This window comes from Mirounga leonina, unplaced genomic scaffold, assembly GCF_011800145.1.
Source record: "Mirounga leonina isolate KUSES-001 unplaced genomic scaffold, KU_Mleo_1.0 Mir_53, whole genome shotgun sequence".
Taxonomy (NCBI): domain Eukaryota; kingdom Metazoa; phylum Chordata; class Mammalia; order Carnivora; family Phocidae; genus Mirounga; species Mirounga leonina.
In genome coordinates, this window is record NW_023270807.1 from 18,969,854 (window position 1) to 18,988,649 (window position 18,796).

Here is an 18,796-nt window from a genome sequence, read left to right on the forward strand (position 1 = left end):
GGGGACCACGTGTTATGCAGGAGATGGAAAGACGGGGGCCATTCAGGTCATGGCTCATGCATACGTGGTTGGACCTGTAAGTCGGACTGTGGCAGGCTGGGGGAGGGGGGGGGCAGAAAACAATCTTTGGCAAAGAAAGTGGTAGAGCTTTGGGAATAAGGTGGGCTCCCGTTACTCTAGAGAAGGGTCAGCAAATTATGGCTACAGCCCTTCTGTTTTGTGAGTAAAGCTTTATTGGAACCCAGCCATGCCCATCCATACACATATGGTCTATGGCTGATTTGCACTTGACAATGGCACAGTCGAAAGTGGGGTAGAGACTGTAGGGACTGCAAAGCCTAAAACACGTACTATCTGGCTTTTTACAGACCTCTGGTCTAGACCTAGGAAAGGAAAGCAACTAACAGCCTGAAGGTGTGTGTGTGGGGGGAGGGGTGGGGGGAAGAAAAGAGGAAGAAGGAGTATGTTTGGAAAGCCGGGACCTTTGGCTGGGGCGCCAGAAAAAGGCAGAGAGGAAACAATTAGGGTGGAACCACCACCATGTTTTACTCTGTGGGGGTCCCTCCTCATGTGAGCTGAGCTACAGAATACCCTTTCCAATTGAATTACCTACATCTATTGGGGTGAGTTCCAATTTTAGTATATGTGCTGCCGAAGCGAGCACTGGGGGGAGTTCCTAGAAGGTGGAGAGAGTGGATTTTTCTCCTGCCTGTCCGAATTGGCAGCATATAAACAGTAACATTATAAACACATGAGCACAGGTAATCAAAAACGTTTTAATGATTAATGTTTAGACATTATTTAACAGTGTGGGTATATTCAGATGAGCTAAAGCACACTTCGACAGCACACTACTGAATGTTATAGTTTCTGTATTGAAATATGTAAAGACATTTGCAAACTAGTACCTAGGAAGACATACATTTACAAATATACACATTCTAGATTTGATAAGGTAAATGTAAACAGATGCTGTGACTCCCTCCAAACAGAAAACCCGCAAAACTAATAAGAGAACCAATCAGCTCCCTGTAATATGAATGTGCAAAATTAAAGCATGGTAAACTGATATTTACATAAATATCAAACCAACAATTAGTTTATACATTGTCAATGACCTTCTAAGATGTGTCACGAGTGGTTCAATGACTGTTTTTTCTCCCAGTGGAGAAGGTATTCAGAGACTAAATTCCAACACTTTAAAATGACACGCACAATAGTCCTTATCTGTTTGACCACTGCCTCCAGGGTGAGAGACATGATTTTATGATAAGCAGTCTCATTTTTAAATAAGCAGTTCTACACAGGTCTTTAGATCCTAAGCAGAAAAAGAAAATTACAGGTACTATTAGATTTACACTAAACAAATGATCTCTATGCAATTTCCCAGTTCTCTTACATTGTAGCTATCTGTTTAATTTTACCTTAAATTTTTTTTAAGGTCCCTTTTTCCCCCTTCATTCATTTTTATAAGCTAGGCACATTTTAAAAGAAGTTTGTGTCAAAACAGAGAGCAGTACAGAAACCAGTCCAAATTTGGACCCATTGCTCATCTATGGAATTCTGCCAAATGGTAAATATTCAATTATCTCTTTTGAAAAGTATACATCCTCTCTTTCACGAGTGGAAAGCAAAGTGGGCCTTGTTTCCTGTATAAAAACACTTAGCACTTCAGAAATTTTAAATGTCCTACTCATCCTACATACTTTCCAAAATCTTGAAGACAAAGAATATATATTTAGGTTTCATCAAGACTGCTTTAGAGCCCCCCCCTTACATTATCAATAATGGCACTCAAAATAAAAAAATAAGATCTGTTAAAAAGTTAAACTGACCTTCCACTAGATTTGAGCCTGCCTGATTTAAAGCCAATATTATAAAACTGAAGGTGCCGTTTCTGATTTCACACGTACAAGTCACTTGAAATTATGTGTCACACGCTAGTTTCATAAATCACGGTCTTTGATTTTTTTCTGAACAGAGCTATTAAAAACGAATAAAAACTTGAAACATACCTAATTTAAATTAATAAGCTTTGGGCCCTGCTTTTTAAATTTTAAGGCATGTGTGTTTGTCTACTGTAACAACATTGTACAAATTTACAATCACATGCATGATCTACAGTAAAAAAAAAAGTGTGGATTACAGTGTTTTTAAACTGTGAATCACAATTCAGCACCTATCATGTTATAACTAATAAGGCAACAGCAGTGTTGTATACTACAATAATACGCCCTCCACAGTTTAGCGCAGTGGTCGGTGAGAGCCCAGAAATGTTAAAAATCTTATGCCTACGTGTCTAATCTGTATACATTTTCTAGGGGTTTTGAACTGATGAAAGAGGTCCTACATGAATCGCGCTATTGTAGGCCGGACTAGTTACAGCAGCTGTTAACAAGCATCGGGCACAACTCATACTGTGCTTACAATCAGACGATGGGTTTTGGAGGTTTTTCAACTCTTCGGCGTCAATCCTTCCGTTGCTTCCTCGGCTTCACGTTGTTTTCCAGGGAAGAAAAGCTGTTGGTGTGTCCGTTCACAGCAGCCACGGACCCGTTCTGGTGGTCCTTCAGGTGCTCTTTCCTCCGAGAGGCCCCCTTCTTGTTGTAAGTCTGAAATGCATCAGGGCAGATGGGCCGTGTGACTGGGTGCTCTGCTGGGGGTTGGGGGGCACCCCGCTTCCCTAACTCTAAGCCTAGACTCCTGGCACCGAGATGTAAGGTCCGCCATCAAGCAACCCTGGGAACATTTTTTGCCACTGGTTTCAATCACTCCTCTTTTGAGGCGTAGCCTGAGGTAAGTTCACAGGGGAATGCGCTGCAATGTAAGGGCTATTCTACAAACGAAGTGGAAAATTCAAATTATCCTTCACTTGGCTGTGCCCTCTCTGTATCTGGATGGCAGAGGATAGGGGCTACATGGCCATACCAGTTTCCCCCCCTCTGTGGTACCTCTCCCCATCACTCACATCTCTCACCTTCAGAATTTGCCCGTGAGTTCAGCAACTGCTTTGGCCCGTATGTACAAAGTGCTACGCTGCCAAAGCAGTTAAAATAGTATGATTTCAGTTTTGTTGGGTCCCATCCCGTAGCCTCCCTCACGCCTGATGAATGTCCCAAGGTAGGGCATACACCGTCCGCGCGGCAGTCCAGGAGCTCCCTCGACCGTGCCACCACACCCAGGGGTGTGGGGCCTAAGGTGCAGGTGGGCACAAGGATGGCAATGTGGTGACGCCCCCAGGTGGCTGCTCAACCAACTGGACTTCACTGCCGCCACGTCCCTGGCCTCTGCCCAGGCTCCTGACCTCTGGTGCCTGCCCAGAACCAGGCACTGCCCACGGGAGCAGGAACACACCTCATCCAGAGGTAATGGGGAGCTGCAAAGTGACCCATGGGAATAATCGGCCCACTTGGACCCTTCTGTGAGTAAAACTGACCTTACATCATGCACTTGGGAATGAACGGAGCCCCCAGTCCTGAGCAGTGGAGGTGTGACAGAACTACAGCTGAGGGCTGTGATGGACATGTCTTTGGACATTTAATGTAGCCCCAGAGTTCAGGGCAGCAGGGCTGTGGGCCTGCTGGTGGAACTCACCCATCACATGTCTGCACTAGGCTGTGAGCAAAGCACCACGGAGCTTGCCGAACAGCTCTGCTTTCCCACATGAATCCCAAGCTCCCCTGCCAAAGGTCTAGAACCCCGGAAGTTTGGGACAGACTTCAGCATCTCCTATGTTGGCAGTAGTCCCCCTCCCAAAGGTAGGGGCTGACCTGTCACTGTGACTAAATTAGAGCCCGCTGCCTGGCACGCAGCAGGGGTTCTACAGGTCGTCCCCCTTAAACGAACAGAGGAGGGCCTTTGCTGGAAAGGCCACGAGTCCCAACTGCCACGGAAGAGTGAGACTTACCTGAACGTAGAAGTTTGTGAAGAGAGTGATCAGAGAGATCATGTATCCGATCTGGAAGTAGAGCCACCCAAGAGGGAACGTGCACGGCCAGAGGACCCCGCAGCTGGTCTGGATGATTGTCAGCACAAACTGCAGCTGGTGGGAGAGAGGGCCACAGCTGAGCAGCACGGCCACAGCCCATGGACAGGGCGCCACGCCAGATGGGCTCTCCATCCAGCACGACGAGTCCGTGAACGAACACTCACGGGCCCTTCTGGAGGCGAAGTCCCTTCACAAACACTAAGCAGACATTTATGCATAAAGTTCTCCTAAACTATATATGAGCCTTTGTCATATACATTCTTCTCCGCTTCCTACTACTTAAACCACCTTCTCTAAAATTCCGAGAAGAGTTAACAATACTACATGGTATACATGAAAGTTGCAGAGAGTAGATCTTAAAAGTTCTCATTGTAAGGAAAAACCCTATAGCTAGGTAGAGCGACTGTGGCTGTGACCTGAGCTTACTGTCACAATCCCTACACACACCTGATCAGTACGCCATACACTTCACAGAATGTTACAGGGCTAGTACAGCTCAGGGAAGCTGGGGAACAAAGGAAAACTTATCTAACCCTCCCCAAACACACAAACTTTAGGGACCCTGTATAGAGATGCAAAGTATTTTTTTGTATGCTTTATATTTTTAAGGGAGAAAGGAAGGGTGTGGAGTATATGTTTATTTTATTTTATTTTTTTAATTTTATTTATTTATTTGACAGAGAGAGACACAGCGAGAGAGGGAACACAAGCAGGGGGAGTGGGAGAGGGAGAAGCAGGCTTCCCGCCGAGCAGGGAGCCCGATGCAGGGCTCGATCCCAGGAGCCGAAGGCAGACGCTTAACGATTGAGCCACCCAGGGGTCCCTGGAGTATATGTTTAAAGAGAACCAGTGATGTCGCTGTGGGATGTGCAATTCCTATTTCTCCCTTTTTTTTTTTTTTTAAAGATTTATTTATTTGAGAGAGAGTGTGAGCAGGGAGAGGGGTGCAGAGGAAGCAGGAGAGAGTTCTCAAAAAGAACCCCCGCTGAGCATGGAGCCCAACGCAGGGCTGGACCCCACAACCCTGAGATCATGACCTGAGCTGAAACCAAGAGCCGTACGCTTAACTGACTGAGCCACCCAGGTGCCCCAACTTTTCCTATTTCTTATCCATATGCCCTTTTGGTTTGAAGAAGGCTGGTCAACAGATTTAAACTTCTATCAAGATATAATGCTAAGTCCAGATTATTTCTGATGAATAAATCTTTTTTTTTTTTGGATGACAGATCACAGAACAACTGCTTGGAGAAACAGGGGAAAAGTGTTAAAATGAAGTGTGGCTACTGAAGGGTGAGTCTTCAAGAGGAATAACAATACTAGGGGGGGAAGGGTTCTGCCCACTGGATTTCTGGCCCAGCCCCCAGGGTTTCTCTGTAGAACTGTTCTTTTCCCCCCTTCTTCTCTTTTTTAAGGTAAGTATTCTAAGCTAAGGAATAACTAGGAGGGGTGCTTAAAATAAATCTAGGCAAACTGGGTGCAATCTTCTACCTCAAAGGGAAGAGCTTAATGGGAAACCAACTTCCCCAGTCTGTTCTTGTAAATTCTGCTTTTGCAGGCCCACAGCCGTGTGGTATAAATCAATCTCCACATCACTTCTCAAGTGTAACAAGAAGGTTAGAGAACAATTTTCCTGCCTCACAGGTGGGTGGAAAAAAATTAACAAGGACTAGAGAGCAGCTGGCAAAGAGGTGATAATGAAATGTCAAACACGTAAGTAGCTCAGAGGATCTTCTCAGATTTTTTTTCCCAGACTGTTATTTTTAAATATTGAAAAATCACAGTTGACTTGGAAAGACTGGAATCAGCTTGGTTTCTTTAGAGAAATACGCTGATAAGGCAAGGCTAGGGCTAAGGCTTTACTGCCTAAACCCCTCAGTCAGCTGGCTTTGGACTACTGCCTCAGTGTCCTCATCCATAGAGTGGGGATAACAACATGAGATGCGGCTACTGGAATAGTCCACGTAAACCTGCTTTCTTAGCATGAGTGCCTGACACAGAGCACACTCAACCAAGGTCAGTGTTTCACATCCGTAGTAATAGTAATTAGTTCACGGAAGAATTCACAAGGGGAGAGAAACAGGCGTCCGTCATATCCTGACAATTCAGGGAAGCTTCCGAAAGGACGTAGGACATGATCACTGGGTGCCAACAGCTGCTGGGTGGCCCTGGCACGGCCAACCTCGGGAAGCACAGCAGGTGCCATCCTAGCCAACAGGTGCTTTGCTGCAGGGGGCTGAGAGGTCACCGGGCACCTATCTTACTGACATCCTCGCTGCCTAATGGCTACAAGCATCCGGGACTCTGCTACCCCACAGCTCCTTCTAAAACTCCCGGAAACACGGGTCACAGTGGTCACTCTGGATTCTGGATTATAATTAGGAAACACACAGGCAACACATACTTTGTGCACAAACTAAGGACGAAGGACTGAACTTGAAGTCAGGAAATCAGCTTCTTGTCCTCATTCTACAGCCCAACTAGCTGTGTGCTCACAGGCATAGTTTCCTCCTCAACTGAAAGAAAATTCTCTGCTCAGCCTGTTGCAAGTAGTTTAATTGGATCAAAAGAGAAAGGGTGGGAAAGGCACATATTAGATACTATTAAAGAACAAAGCCAGGAAGAGGGGTCTGCCAGGCAGCAAGTCCTGGACAAAAGGCTGAGTCACTTACCAGTTGCCCCTGAGTGATATACTTCTTCCACCAGAGGTATGGGCGCACGGAAGGGACGGACGACAGACCGTAGTACGAGTACATGAGGACATGGATGAAGCTGTTCAGTGTGGCACCGAAGTAAGCTGAAAAACAGAGGGGATTTGGGAAGGAGAATGCATCAGTGTTTTACACATAACAAGATTCTGTTCAAATCTGAAAAACAGATGCATTCAAACAGGGGCTGGCAAGCACTGTGTGAACCAGTACTCGGAATTCCGTTTCCACTGGGGCAGGCAGACTGGGATGCTTTAAGGCCAGGGTCAGCTGGGGCTGCCAGGCAGGCATCTAACATAAGAGTCAGGAGACCACCTCACAGCTTTGTTGCCAGACCCCCCATCAACTCCCAGCGCAAGGTGCTTTTCTTTATGTGCCGAGTGCTTCAGGCCTGGGGAAGATAGCTGATGGGCAGGAAGTTCAAAGCTGGCTGTCTAACACACCTGCTGAAGTTGGAAGAGGTCTTGGAGGCCTCGGCCTCCTTATTATTCCCCAGGACTGCAGGGCTGAGACCACATATTTTTTCAATAATACAATCCAGAGTCCAGTTCCTTGGAGATAAAAGACTCCTCTTTTATTGCATGCTTTGAATTTCCAGTAGAACCACCAGTTCTTTTTTTAGCCTCTCTGTCCTCCTCCCCCACAGCGGGCAACCCGACAGAGCTCGCCAGTTCTCCCACACACAGTCGGAGGTGCATACGGCTGGGGTCAGGGAGGGAGGTTCTACCTCTGGCTATCACAGTAACTGACTGTGTGACCTTGGACAAGTCACATCCAGGTCCTGGTTGTTTCTCTTGGGCCCAGTGCGGCTAGTTAAAATCTGCCATCCTGTGAGTTCTTTGAAAATGTAAAGAGACACTGTTTCTATTATAAAGTTAAGTCAGATAATCCAGAGCCATGAGGTGTGACGGTGGGAAGAAAACATGAGAGGGCCGGGGCCTGTAACCTGAGCGCTACCAAACCTTTTACTATCTCAAGTTTCCTCCCAAACCACAGGGAGCTGGGTTTGGTGAGTCACCTTTCTGGTTCTAAAATTCTATGACTGTGTGAATCTTGGTGGGCCGGGTTAATCCAGGGCAAAATCCTAGGGAAAAAACCCACATGAGCAGACCCAGAGGTTCTCATATTCGTCAGTGCTAGATGGCAGAAATTTTGATCAGGACATTTGTTAGAACTCCCAAGCTAAACCTAGAGGAGACAACTTAATCTCTGAAAATTATGAGAGACCTCAGACCATAAGCTTTCTAAAAACGACACACATCCGTCTTTGGGAATTTACTTCAAATTTCGGTGCTTGCCATTGAAGATGCCCTGCTAACTGTGCTTCATGGAACATGGCAGGCTCATATGTGCAGACTTCCTCCTGTGCTCTTCAGCTAAAGCTGCGTTTCATCATTAGTCTTGTTTCCTGGGACTCTCTCAGTGGTGTGGTTCTATCTATCTGGCCTGCCCCTCTCAGTCAAATATCTTCCAAATTGTAGAGAAACAAGGACTAGAAATAACCTAGAACACCTACCCTCTATGACAGAGGACACTGTCCCTATTTCTCTATAAGCCCCAGGCTGGGGATTTGGTATCTCCCTCACCTTGCCAAGTCAGCCAGAAATAGGTTTCGTCAGCTTACTGAGTGCACAGGCCACACAAACAATCATTAAAGCAACTCGGACACAAAGTTCCAGTGTTTGACCTAGAAATCCACAGAAAGAGCACCTCCTCTAAAAGCCTTGGTTTCAATTCAGCCTCTCTGCTCACACCTGTCCCCAGCAAACCCCCCCCCCATGTAAGACTTACAGTGGCCGCAGGGGACCCAGTTCATCACAAACCACCATATGTTCAGCATGGAGGCGTGGTGGTAGACGTGCAGGACTGTGATCTGGTGGTTGTTCTTCCGTAAGATGAAGAAGAAGGTGTCCATGAATTCAATGAGCTTGGAGAAATAGTACCACCAGAGGACACGGATAATCTAAGAGGAAGAGATCATCAATGTTTCTCTGGACCATCACCCCGGACGTGTTTTACTAACATCCCAGAATCCCAGGTTCACTTGAAGCCTGAGCACCCCACTGGCTCCTAAAGTCCTTCAGCAGCTGGGAGCTCTGGTCATTCTGAGAGTGTCTCTAACCAAAGGATACGGGGGGGGGGGGGGGGGGGGTGTGGAATGATGACAGGGAAAGTTTTAAAAGCAGCACGGCCATCTTTCAAGACTAACAAAAACAGGAGGATCAAGGTTCAAAAAACCCCTGAAGCCTGCCTAGTCCCTTTGGAAGGACCTGTGAAGCCATCGGTATAAAAAACCCTCCCGAGAGGCGCTTCTGATTTCAGGGGCTGGCGTGGGGGCAGGTGCCAGGATACAAGGCGAAGAAGAAAAGGAATCAGAACTTTGTGTGTCAGGTCCCTGCCCAGTTAAATACGTCACACAGTTCTAAGGAAACAACTGCCCATCTGAACTTAAAGCAGCAGCTTTTTATTTAGAACAAAACACTCAGAGTGGAAGTCGGGATCTCAAGACCACCCTCAGCACTTTAAGGAATGATTACAGCATTTAAGACGTTATTCTTATGATCCTGTTTATATGAATGCTGACAAATGCATGTAGTTTTTTTTTTTTTTTCTGGAAACCTAAAAAAATTTTTTTTTCAAGATTTTATTTTTAAGTAATCTCTACACCCGATGTGGGCCTCCAACTCACAATCCCGAGATTAAGAGTTGCACGCTCCACCGACTGAGCCAGCCAGGCGCCTTTTCCTAGAAACTGTTAACAGGAGTTACTTTTACTAAATGAAACTTTAGTTTCATCTTATATCTCTCATGTTGTTCAACTTTTCATACCATGTGGACATAGGTTTTTAAAAATTTTTTTTTAAAATGTCAACAGGAATTATCTTGGGCAGTGAGGATATGAACCATTTTGTCTTTTGTACAATTTATTAAAAAAAAAAACCTACTTAAAAAAGAGAGACCATACCTTCATATCTGCTTCTCCCGCGCTGCGAGTGCCTTGACAGAAGAAGTTGTACCTGCCTTCCCATACTCCTTTCACTAACTAAAAAAAAAGGATAAAAAAGGAAAAAGCCCATCACCAACAAGATCAGAAATATGGAAAGCCCTATTCAATTAAACTTCATCTGTTTCACAATCTATGACAATTGACCTTGGGCTGGCTGAGGCAAGTCTGGTCTTTGCTCCTCAGCAAAAAGCATGACGATGGGGAGTGTGAACACCAGGAAGTCTCCATTTCACGAGGAGTGGCCTGGAAGTCAGTCACTCCAGGGTGCCGCCTTACCAAGCTGGCAGTCTCCACAGTTCTCCATTCCCTAGGCTGTCCCAAGACCCGGACCAACCTGATGGCAGGCTCCGGTCCCACACGCAGTCTCCAGGGAGATCACACCTTCACAAATTCAGCCCTTCCCTAAACCAGCACTTCTCAAACTTTGAGCATGGCGTACCACCAGAATCCCCTCAGGGGCATGTAAAAACAGGACCACTGGGGAGTGTTTCTGATCCAATAGGCCTGGGGTGGGGTCCAAGAATTCATATTTCTAACAAGTTTCCAGATGATCCTGATGCTGCTGGTCCAGAGACCACACTCCAAGAATCACTGCTGTAAAACCTTGAATGATTTAGTCAGCCTCGCCTTCGTTATCTCCTGTTGCCGTGTCATCCGCTGGGCCCAGGAAGCAGAACTCTGCAGTGTCACAGAAAGGACCCCAGAATCAGGGGGTATGCAAGCTCTAGGTTACAGGCCTGCAGTATCACCAGTTCTCTATGGTTTCCTCATTTATCCATAGCGAGGACAACTGGCCTAGATGAGATTTAAGGACCCATTGTAACAGTCCAGAGGGAAGGTTTACTTAGAACACTTGTGCACGTCCACACTATTTTCTAAACAAACACCTAGGACAAGGTGCTATTCCTTGTTCATGTGAACTGTAGCTTCCTGCTTCCCAAAGCCTATGGTGATCTTGATTTTTCCTGTTGACCTTCTCTCTGGGGGCCAATTGGCACTCTATAAATGGGGAGAATTCTGAGGTGGCCTGACTTGTGCCTGATCTCATCTGGTATCCAACATAAAAAACTGACCCTGGGTCTCAAAGTGTGTTCCCCAGTCCAGCTCCATTAACACCACATAGGAACTTCTAAGACATGGAAGTTCTTGAGCCCACCCCAGAATCAAAACTCTAGGGGTAGACCATCAAGGTAGGGCCTTAGAGTCATAATCACAGAGCTTTTGAAAACGGAATACTGTGGTTTCCAAAGTGTGGTTCCCAACCCAGCAGCATCAGAATCACCCAGGAATTTGTCAGAAACACAAAATCTCAAGCCCTACCCTAGACCTTCTGAATCAGAAATTTCTGAGCGCGAAGCCCAGAGGCGTGGCAACAGGCTGTTTCACAGGGGACTTTGACGCAGCTAAAGTTTGCAAACCACCGGCTGAAAGCCTTGGTTCCCACTCTAGTTACGTAACAGGACCACCTGGGAGCTTCTAAAACCTGCTAATGCCTGGCCTCGCCCCAGATCATGAAACCAGAATCTTGAGGGGCCTTCACAAAGCTCTTAAAGTACTTCCAACCTGCAACTAGGAATGGGAATCACGGGTTTCATGCTGGGTAAGCAGCAAAGGGATTACAAGGGCCTGAAGACAAACGGTTAAACTTGAACCCAGTTTGACCTCAGAAATGCCAGAGTGGGCATGGCAATTGCACTCTGAATGCCCTTCTTAGAAACTGCTTTTTCTTCTACTAACTTCCTTTCTGTGGTTTGCCTTCTGGCTTTGTCATCTTCTATACATTAAAAAGTATTAAGCATTAACATGGTTTTCAAGGCCAAAGACCAACACAGGCGTTTGGAGTACACATGGGGGAGGCATTGTTTTTCGATGAAGAGTTCGCATTAGGAAGCAGAAGGCCAGGGAGCCGGGACGAGTTAGGCTGCCGTCCACCGAGGCCCAAGATCTGAAGCGAGCTCGCTAAGTTCCTCGGGCCCTGGGTGTTTTTATGTAAAAAGGTGAGGTTGGACTAAATGATCTCTAAAGGTTCTAATTTTCTACAATTCCTATGTTAGGACTTTTAAAAAACAGACCACACACAAACTATGCTATACTTCACTATCTTTGAAAGACCAACATCCGCAAGGTAATTTACTAGAAGGTATGTCGTCCTTTTGGACAATATTCTGCTCTCAAGTCACGGCAGGTTAAGCACCCCACATGCAGACCCATCCCGAGTTCCAAGGATCGAGATAAAAAGCCTGAACCTCAAGTGGGATCGGGAGCTGGGGGTGCAGGCTTGTGTGCCCTCAGAAGACCTGAGGTGGAGAGAAGAGACTGGAGTCTCCCCGCCCTTCCTTCTACCCCATGAGGGAACCAGTGAATTATCTTCTGTGGCTGGAGGTTACGGAAAGGGAATGAACGGTTCTTGAAAAAATTTTCACACGACTACTGCAAATGATAAAAAGGATAACACAGCAAAGTGCTCCATGAAGATAAATTTATGCAATTTAAAAGATGCCTTTATTTAAAACGATAGCCTTACTTGGCAAAATTAAAAACTTATTAACCATGATTGTCCTCACTAGACATGCTTTTTGAAATGTTAACATCTTGTCAATTTAAAATTCTAGAACCTACCATCACTGTTTTCCAGATATTTTGGTCTATTGTGTCCTGAGACACTCTGGGTTGGTTTGCTTTTGCCAATTTTAGAACAGGATGGCTGGTTGTGTGTGCAGAGGTACAGATCACTGCATTCATGAATGCCTACCTTGGTAGGGGAGGAGACAGGCAAGGGAGCTGAGGAAGAATAGAGCTAATCCTTCCTTGTATTCCTGTAGGCACCTTGACCTCAAGGGTAGGCACAGATTGAGGAAGGACCTGTTAACTCTAGCAGAGGGGACGAACACATCCCTTTCTTTTAAAATGTCTTTCAGAAGGCATCCAGGTTGGATTGCTTTGCTCCTTAAGCTAATTACTTTTAAATTCCATTTGTCCCTCTTCCTATAATAGGAAAAAAAAAAAAAAGACATGTGTATCTAAAACACCCAGCATCTCTGGAGACTAAAGAACTCCAGGTTCTTGGGGGGTGAACTTCCCCCAAACTGAAGCATTAAAACAGGTACACAAACCAGAAGCTTTCATCCAGCTTCAGGGCCCTGAACCCACAGTCCCCTTCTCCCAGGAGGGGCTAACTACAGCCCCCAGGGCACCACTGCCACTCAGCACTTCCACTGGGGCCAACCACTGAATTCTGTGTTTAAGACCCTTCAGTGACTCCCAGTGCCTTTAGAACCAAATCCCAAACCCTAGGTGCAGCATTCAGTCTTCCACTGCTCTCGGACCTACAGTCAGATGGGCCCTCTTTCGTTCCTTGCCCACTGTACAGCGGCCAAGGGCAAAGTGCACAGGTTTGGGCACTAGTCAGGAGGACTTTAATTCCTAGCATCCCACATTTAGCTAGGTGACCTTAGACAAAGGTCTGTACACCTCTCTATACACCTCAGTTTCTTCACTCCCCAAATAGGATAAAAATAGCAACCCCGCCTCTTCAGGCTGCCATGAAAAGTAAATGAGATGGCTGGAGTGTACAAATGCTTACCCTACCCAACCTGGTACATAGGATAAACACAACAAATGTTAGCAGTGACCATTCGCTTATTCTTTTCAACTGGAATGCTGTCTACACCCAGGTACTTCCATCTCTAGCTCTTAAAATCCTAACTATCCTTCGAAGTTTGCTTAGCTATTTTTTGTTTTTTAAATATTTATTTATTTATTTTAGGTACAGAGATAAGAGAGAGAGTGGGAAGAGGGAGAGAGAATCCTCAAGCAGACTCCTGGATGAGCACAGAGCCTGACATGGGGCATGATCTCACAACCCTGAGATCATGACTTGGGCCAAAATCAAGAGTCAGATGCTTCACCAAATGGACAACCCAAGAGCCCCTAAAATCCTCTTTTCTTCATGATTGCTCACTTGGGCCTCCAGTCTGAAGTCTGTCCTTCCTCTAAGCTCACCCTGCCATGGCTTATAGTTTACCTGCTCATATGCTCCCTTTCAACCCTTTGTTAAAGGGTCTATTTTAAGCTCTTTGGGAAGCTCACACAGGTGGGGACTGTGGCTCCTGCATCCACAGAACCCAGCACAGGAACCTGCACACAAGACGTGCTGAATAGTTGCTAAACTGATGACAAAGTTTGAGGCCCTACTTTTCACCTCCCTCCGCCAAAATCAAGGCCGAATATATTATTCATAGCCAAAAAAACAGCCCCAAACCAAAAAGATGTCATTTCTGCTTTGCAAATGGAGAAACTGAAACACAAGAAAGTATTTTGGTGAAACTTGGACTTGACAATATTCATCTGAATTCTGTTCACAAGACGGAAGAACCTGTCCCCATCAAATGTCATAATGCGGGAATATGGGAAGTTGAATTCTCAAATATCCTTGGCTTCAGAAGGGATAGAATAATTTCACACACGAGGACCAAGCCCCTGAGTTAAAGTTTATTCATCTAAGACTCTCATCAATTCTCTATAAAATGGGCCTCTATCAGAAAGTTCTACTCCCTCCATCCCCCATAAGAGGGAAACAGCATGGGCCCTGCTGTTCCAGCGCCCCTCTAGGAACACATCAGTGGACACAATGCTCCAGTCAAAGTCACCTTGGCTACCGTTTCCCTTCAGGGCTTGGGCCTGGCTTCCTTTCAGAGAGCTGCTCTGGTCAGTTCCCCAGAAATTCAACACACTGCTGCAGGCACTGCAAAGCAAGAGGGCCCAGGAGGCTGGACAAAGGTGAGGAACTGAGAGTAGGGATATGTCTCTCTATCTTGGGCTCCTGGGAATCAGCTCAAGAGCGCACAGGACTATACCTCAGTGAAAACGGGGGCCACGACGAACAGCTTGCCACCATCCGCACAGTTCCGTACACCACCAGCTACTCCAAGAGCAACCAAGTGTGCATTATTTACTCTACTTGGCTTTTCCCAAGTAATCAAAATACAAACAGCACCACTGCAAACCATATATGCTTTCTCCTTCCTGGAGTAAAGCAAACTTTAATTAGGCAAGGAGCATGGAAAGAGCTAGAATTAAAGCCGAGCTAGAAGCTTTCTCTTCTTATAGGACAAATTCAATAACCAAAGGTTGTTTCATGCATCTTTTCATTTAAAGAAGAGAAGTTAGGCGAGTATCACAGCTAGGTCTGGATGATGCAGCTCATGGAGTGAATCATTTTTTTTTTTAATTTAATTTTATCTTATGTTAGTCACCATACATCATTAGTTTTGATGTAGTGTTCCACCAGTCATTTTTGTGTAACACCCAGTGCTCCATGCAGTACATGCCCTCAATACCCATCCCCTACCCCCCTCCCCTCTAGAACCCTCAGTTTGTTTCTCAGAGTCCATAGTCTCTCATGGTTCATCTCTCCCTCCAATTCCCCTCCTTCATTTTTCCCTTCCTTCTCCTAACATCCTCCATGCTATTCTTTATGTTCCACAAATAAGTGAAACCATATGATAATTGACGTTCTCTGCTTGACTTATTTCACTTAGCACAATCTCCTCCAGTCCCATCCATGTTGATGTAAAAGTTGGGTATTCATCCTTTCTGATGGCTGAGTAATATTCCATTGTATATATGAACCACATCTTCTTTATTTTTTCATCTGTTGAAGGGCATATCGGCTCTTTCCACAGTTTGGCTATTGCGGACATTGCTGCTATGAACATTGGGGTGCATATGGCCTTTCTTTTCACTACATCTGTGTCTTTGGGGTAAATACCCAGGAGTGCAATTGCTAGGTCATAGGGTAGCTCTATTTGTAATTTTTTGAGGCACCTCCACACTGTTTTCCAAAGTGGCTGTACCAACTTGCATTCCCACCAACGGTGTAAGAGGGTTCCCCTTTCTCCACAACCTCTCCGTTTGTGGCCTCTTGCCTTGTCCATTTTTGCCATTCTAACTTGTGTAAGGTGGTATCTCAATGCAGTTTTGGTTTGAATTTCCCTGATCTAATGATGATGAACATTTTTTCATGTGTCTGTTAGCCATTTGTATGTCTTCTTTGGAGAAGTGTCTTTCATGTCTTCTGCCCTTTTTTTGACTTATTTGTTTTTTGGGTGTTAAATTTGAGAAGTTCTTTATAGATCTTGGATACCTGCCCTTTATCTGGTGTCATTTGCAAATATCTTCTCCCGTTCTTGGGTTGTCTCTTTGTTTTGTTGACTGTTTCCTTTGCTGTGCAGAAGCTTTTTATCTTGATGAAGTCCCAAAAGTTCATTTTTGCTTTTGTTTCACTAGCCTTTGGAGATGTATCTTGAAAGAAGTTGCTGTGGCCAATGTCAAAGAGGTTACTGCCTATGTTCTCCTCTAGGATTTCGGTGGATTCCTGTCTCACATGGAGGTTTTCATCCATTTTGAGTTTATCTTTGTGTATGGTGTTAGAGAATGGTTGAGTTTCATTCTTCTGTATATAGCTGTTCAATTTTCCCAACACATTTATTGAAGAGACTGTCTTTTTTTCATTGCATATTTTTCCCAGCTTTGTCGAAGATTATTTGACCATAGAGTTGAGGGTCCATATCTGGGCTCTCTTTTCTGTTCCATTGGTCTATATGTCTGTTTTTGTGTCAGTACCATGCTGTCTTGGTGATCACTGCTCTGTAATATAGCTTGAAATAAGGCAATGTGATGCCCCCAGCTTTGTTTTTTCAACATTTCCTTGGCAATTCGGGGTCTTTTCTCATTCCATACAAATTTTAGGATTGTTTTATTCCAGCACTTCGAAAAATATCATTGGAATTTTGATCAGGATGGCATTGAAGGTATAGATTACTCTGGGTAGCATAGACATTTTAACAATGTTTATTCTTCCGATCCATGAGCACGGAATGTTTTTTCATCTTTTTGTGTCTTCTTCAATTTCTTTCATGAGTGTTCTGTAGTTCCTAGAGTATAGATCCTTTACCTCTTTGGTTAGGTTTATTCTGAGGTATCTTACGGTTTTTGGTGCTATTGTAAATGGAACCATTTCTCTAATTTCTCTTCTACAGTTGCATTGTTAGTGTATAAGAAAGCAACAGATTTCTGTGCACTGATTTTGGATCCTGCCACATTACTGAATTGCTGTAGAAGTTCTAGTAATTTGGGGGTGGAGTCTTTTGGGTTTTCATCATAAAGTATCATGTCGTCTGTGAAAAGAGAGTTTGACTTCTTCTTTGCCAATTTGAATACCGTTTATTTCTTTTTGTTGTCTGACTCCTGTGGCTAGGATTTCTAGTACTATGTTGAACAATAGTGGTGAGAGTGGGCATCCTTGACGTGTTCCTGATCTTAAGGGAAAGGCTCTCAGCTTTTCCCCATTGAGGATGATATTTGCTGTGGGTTTTTCATAGATGGATTTTATGAACTTGAGGTTCATAACATATAGGTTCCCTCTATCCCTGTACTCTGAAGAGTTTTAATCAGGAAAGGATACTGTGTTTTGTCAAATACTTTTTCTACATCTATTGAGAGGACCATATGGTTCTTCTCTCTCTTCTCTCTTATTATTGTGTTCTATCACATTGATTGATTTGCAAATGTTGAACCACCCTTGCATCCTGGGGATAAATCCCACTTAGTCGTGGTGGATGATCCTTTTTTTTTTTTTTAAAGATTTTATTTATTTGACAGAGAGAGACACAGCAAGAGAGGGAACACAAGCAGGGGGAGTGTGAGAGGGAGAAGCAGGCTTCCCGCACAGCGGGGAGCCCAATGCAGGGCTCAGTCGAAGGCAGACGCTTAACAACTGAGCCTCCCAGGCACCCCGTGGATGATCCTTTTAATGTATTGTTGGATCCTATTAGCTAGGATTTTGTTGAGGATTTTGAATCCATATTCATCAGGGATATCAGTCTGAAATTCTCCTTTTTGATGGGGTCTTTGCCTGGTTTGGGGATTAAGGTAATGCTGGCCTCACAGAATGAGTCTGGAAGCTTTCCTTCTGTTTCTATTTTTTTTTTTTTTTTAAAGATTTTATTTATTAGACAGAGAGAGACAGCAAGAGCAGGAACACCAGCAGGGGGAGTGGGAGAGGGAGAAGCAGGCTTCCCGCCGAGCAGGGAGCCCGATGTGGGACTTGATCCCGGGACCTGGGGATCATGACCTGAGCCGAAGGCAGACGCTTAACGACTGAGCCACCCAGGCGCCCTGTTTCTATTTTTTGAAACAGCTTTAGGAGAATAGGTATTAGTTCTTCTTTGAATGTTTGGTAGAATTCCCCAGGGAATCCATCAGGCCCTGGACTAGTTTTTTGGGAGGTTTTGGATCACTGCTTCAATCTCGTAACTGGTTATTGACCTATTCAGGTTGTCAATTTCGTCCTGTTTCAGTCTGGGCAGCTTATAGGTTTCTAGGAAGGCCTCCATTTCATCCAGATTGCTCAGTTTATTGGCATATAGTTGTTGATAATAATTTCTAATAATTGTTTCTATTTCCTTGTTGTTAGTCGTGATCTCTCCCCTTTCATTCATAATTTTATTAATTTGGGTCCTTTCTCTTCTTTTGGATAAGTCTGGCCAGTGGTTTATTGATCTTATTAATTTTTCAAAGAACCAACTTCTAGTTTTGTTGATCTGGTCTACTATGTTTCTGGTTTCTAATTCATTGATCTCTGCTCTAATCTTTATTTCTCTTCTAATGCATGGCTTAGGCATTGTTTGTTGCTTTTTCTCTAGTTCTTTAAGGTGTAGAGTTAGTTGGTGAATTTAGGATTTTTCTATTTTTCTGAGTGAAGCTTGGATGGCTATGTATTTCCCCCTTAGGACCGCCTTTGCAGTATCCCATAGGTTTTGGACTGATGTGTTTTTGTTCTCATTGGTTTCCATGAATTGTTTAAGTTCTTCTTTGATTTCCTGGTTGATCCAAACATTCTTGAGCATAGTGGTCTTTAGCTTCCAAGTGCTTGAATTTCTGCCAATATTTTTCTCGTGATTGAGTTCCAGTTTTAACACACTATGGTCTGAGAATATGCAGGGAATAATCTCAGTCTTTTGGTATTGGTTGAGACCTGATTTGTGACCCAGTATGTGGTCTATTCTGGAGAAACTTCCATGTGCACTCGAGAAG

At 44.7% G+C, this 18,796-nt stretch overlaps 1 protein-coding gene across 4 annotated transcripts in view; it reads right to left on the reverse strand.

Moving 5' to 3' along the window:
• Positions 1-756: 756 nt before the first annotated feature.
• The window catches only part of ELOVL5 (ELOVL fatty acid elongase 5), an 84,761-nt gene continuing 66,721 nt past the window's right edge, over positions 757-18,796 (reverse strand). For all 4 annotated transcript variants that reach the window (XM_034991487.1, XM_034991488.1, XM_034991490.1 and 1 more), the window contains 5 exons: positions 9,659-9,736; positions 8,485-8,656; positions 6,658-6,782; positions 3,908-4,042; positions 757-2,612 (listed from right to left, as the gene is read on the reverse strand). In XM_034991487.1, the coding sequence (XP_034847378.1) occupies positions 2,469-2,612; positions 3,908-4,042; positions 6,658-6,782; positions 8,485-8,656; positions 9,659-9,736 (654 nt within the window). In that variant the 3' untranslated portion in view covers positions 757-2,468. The remainder of the gene's footprint in view (positions 2,613-3,907; positions 4,043-6,657; positions 6,783-8,484; positions 8,657-9,658; positions 9,737-18,796) is intronic.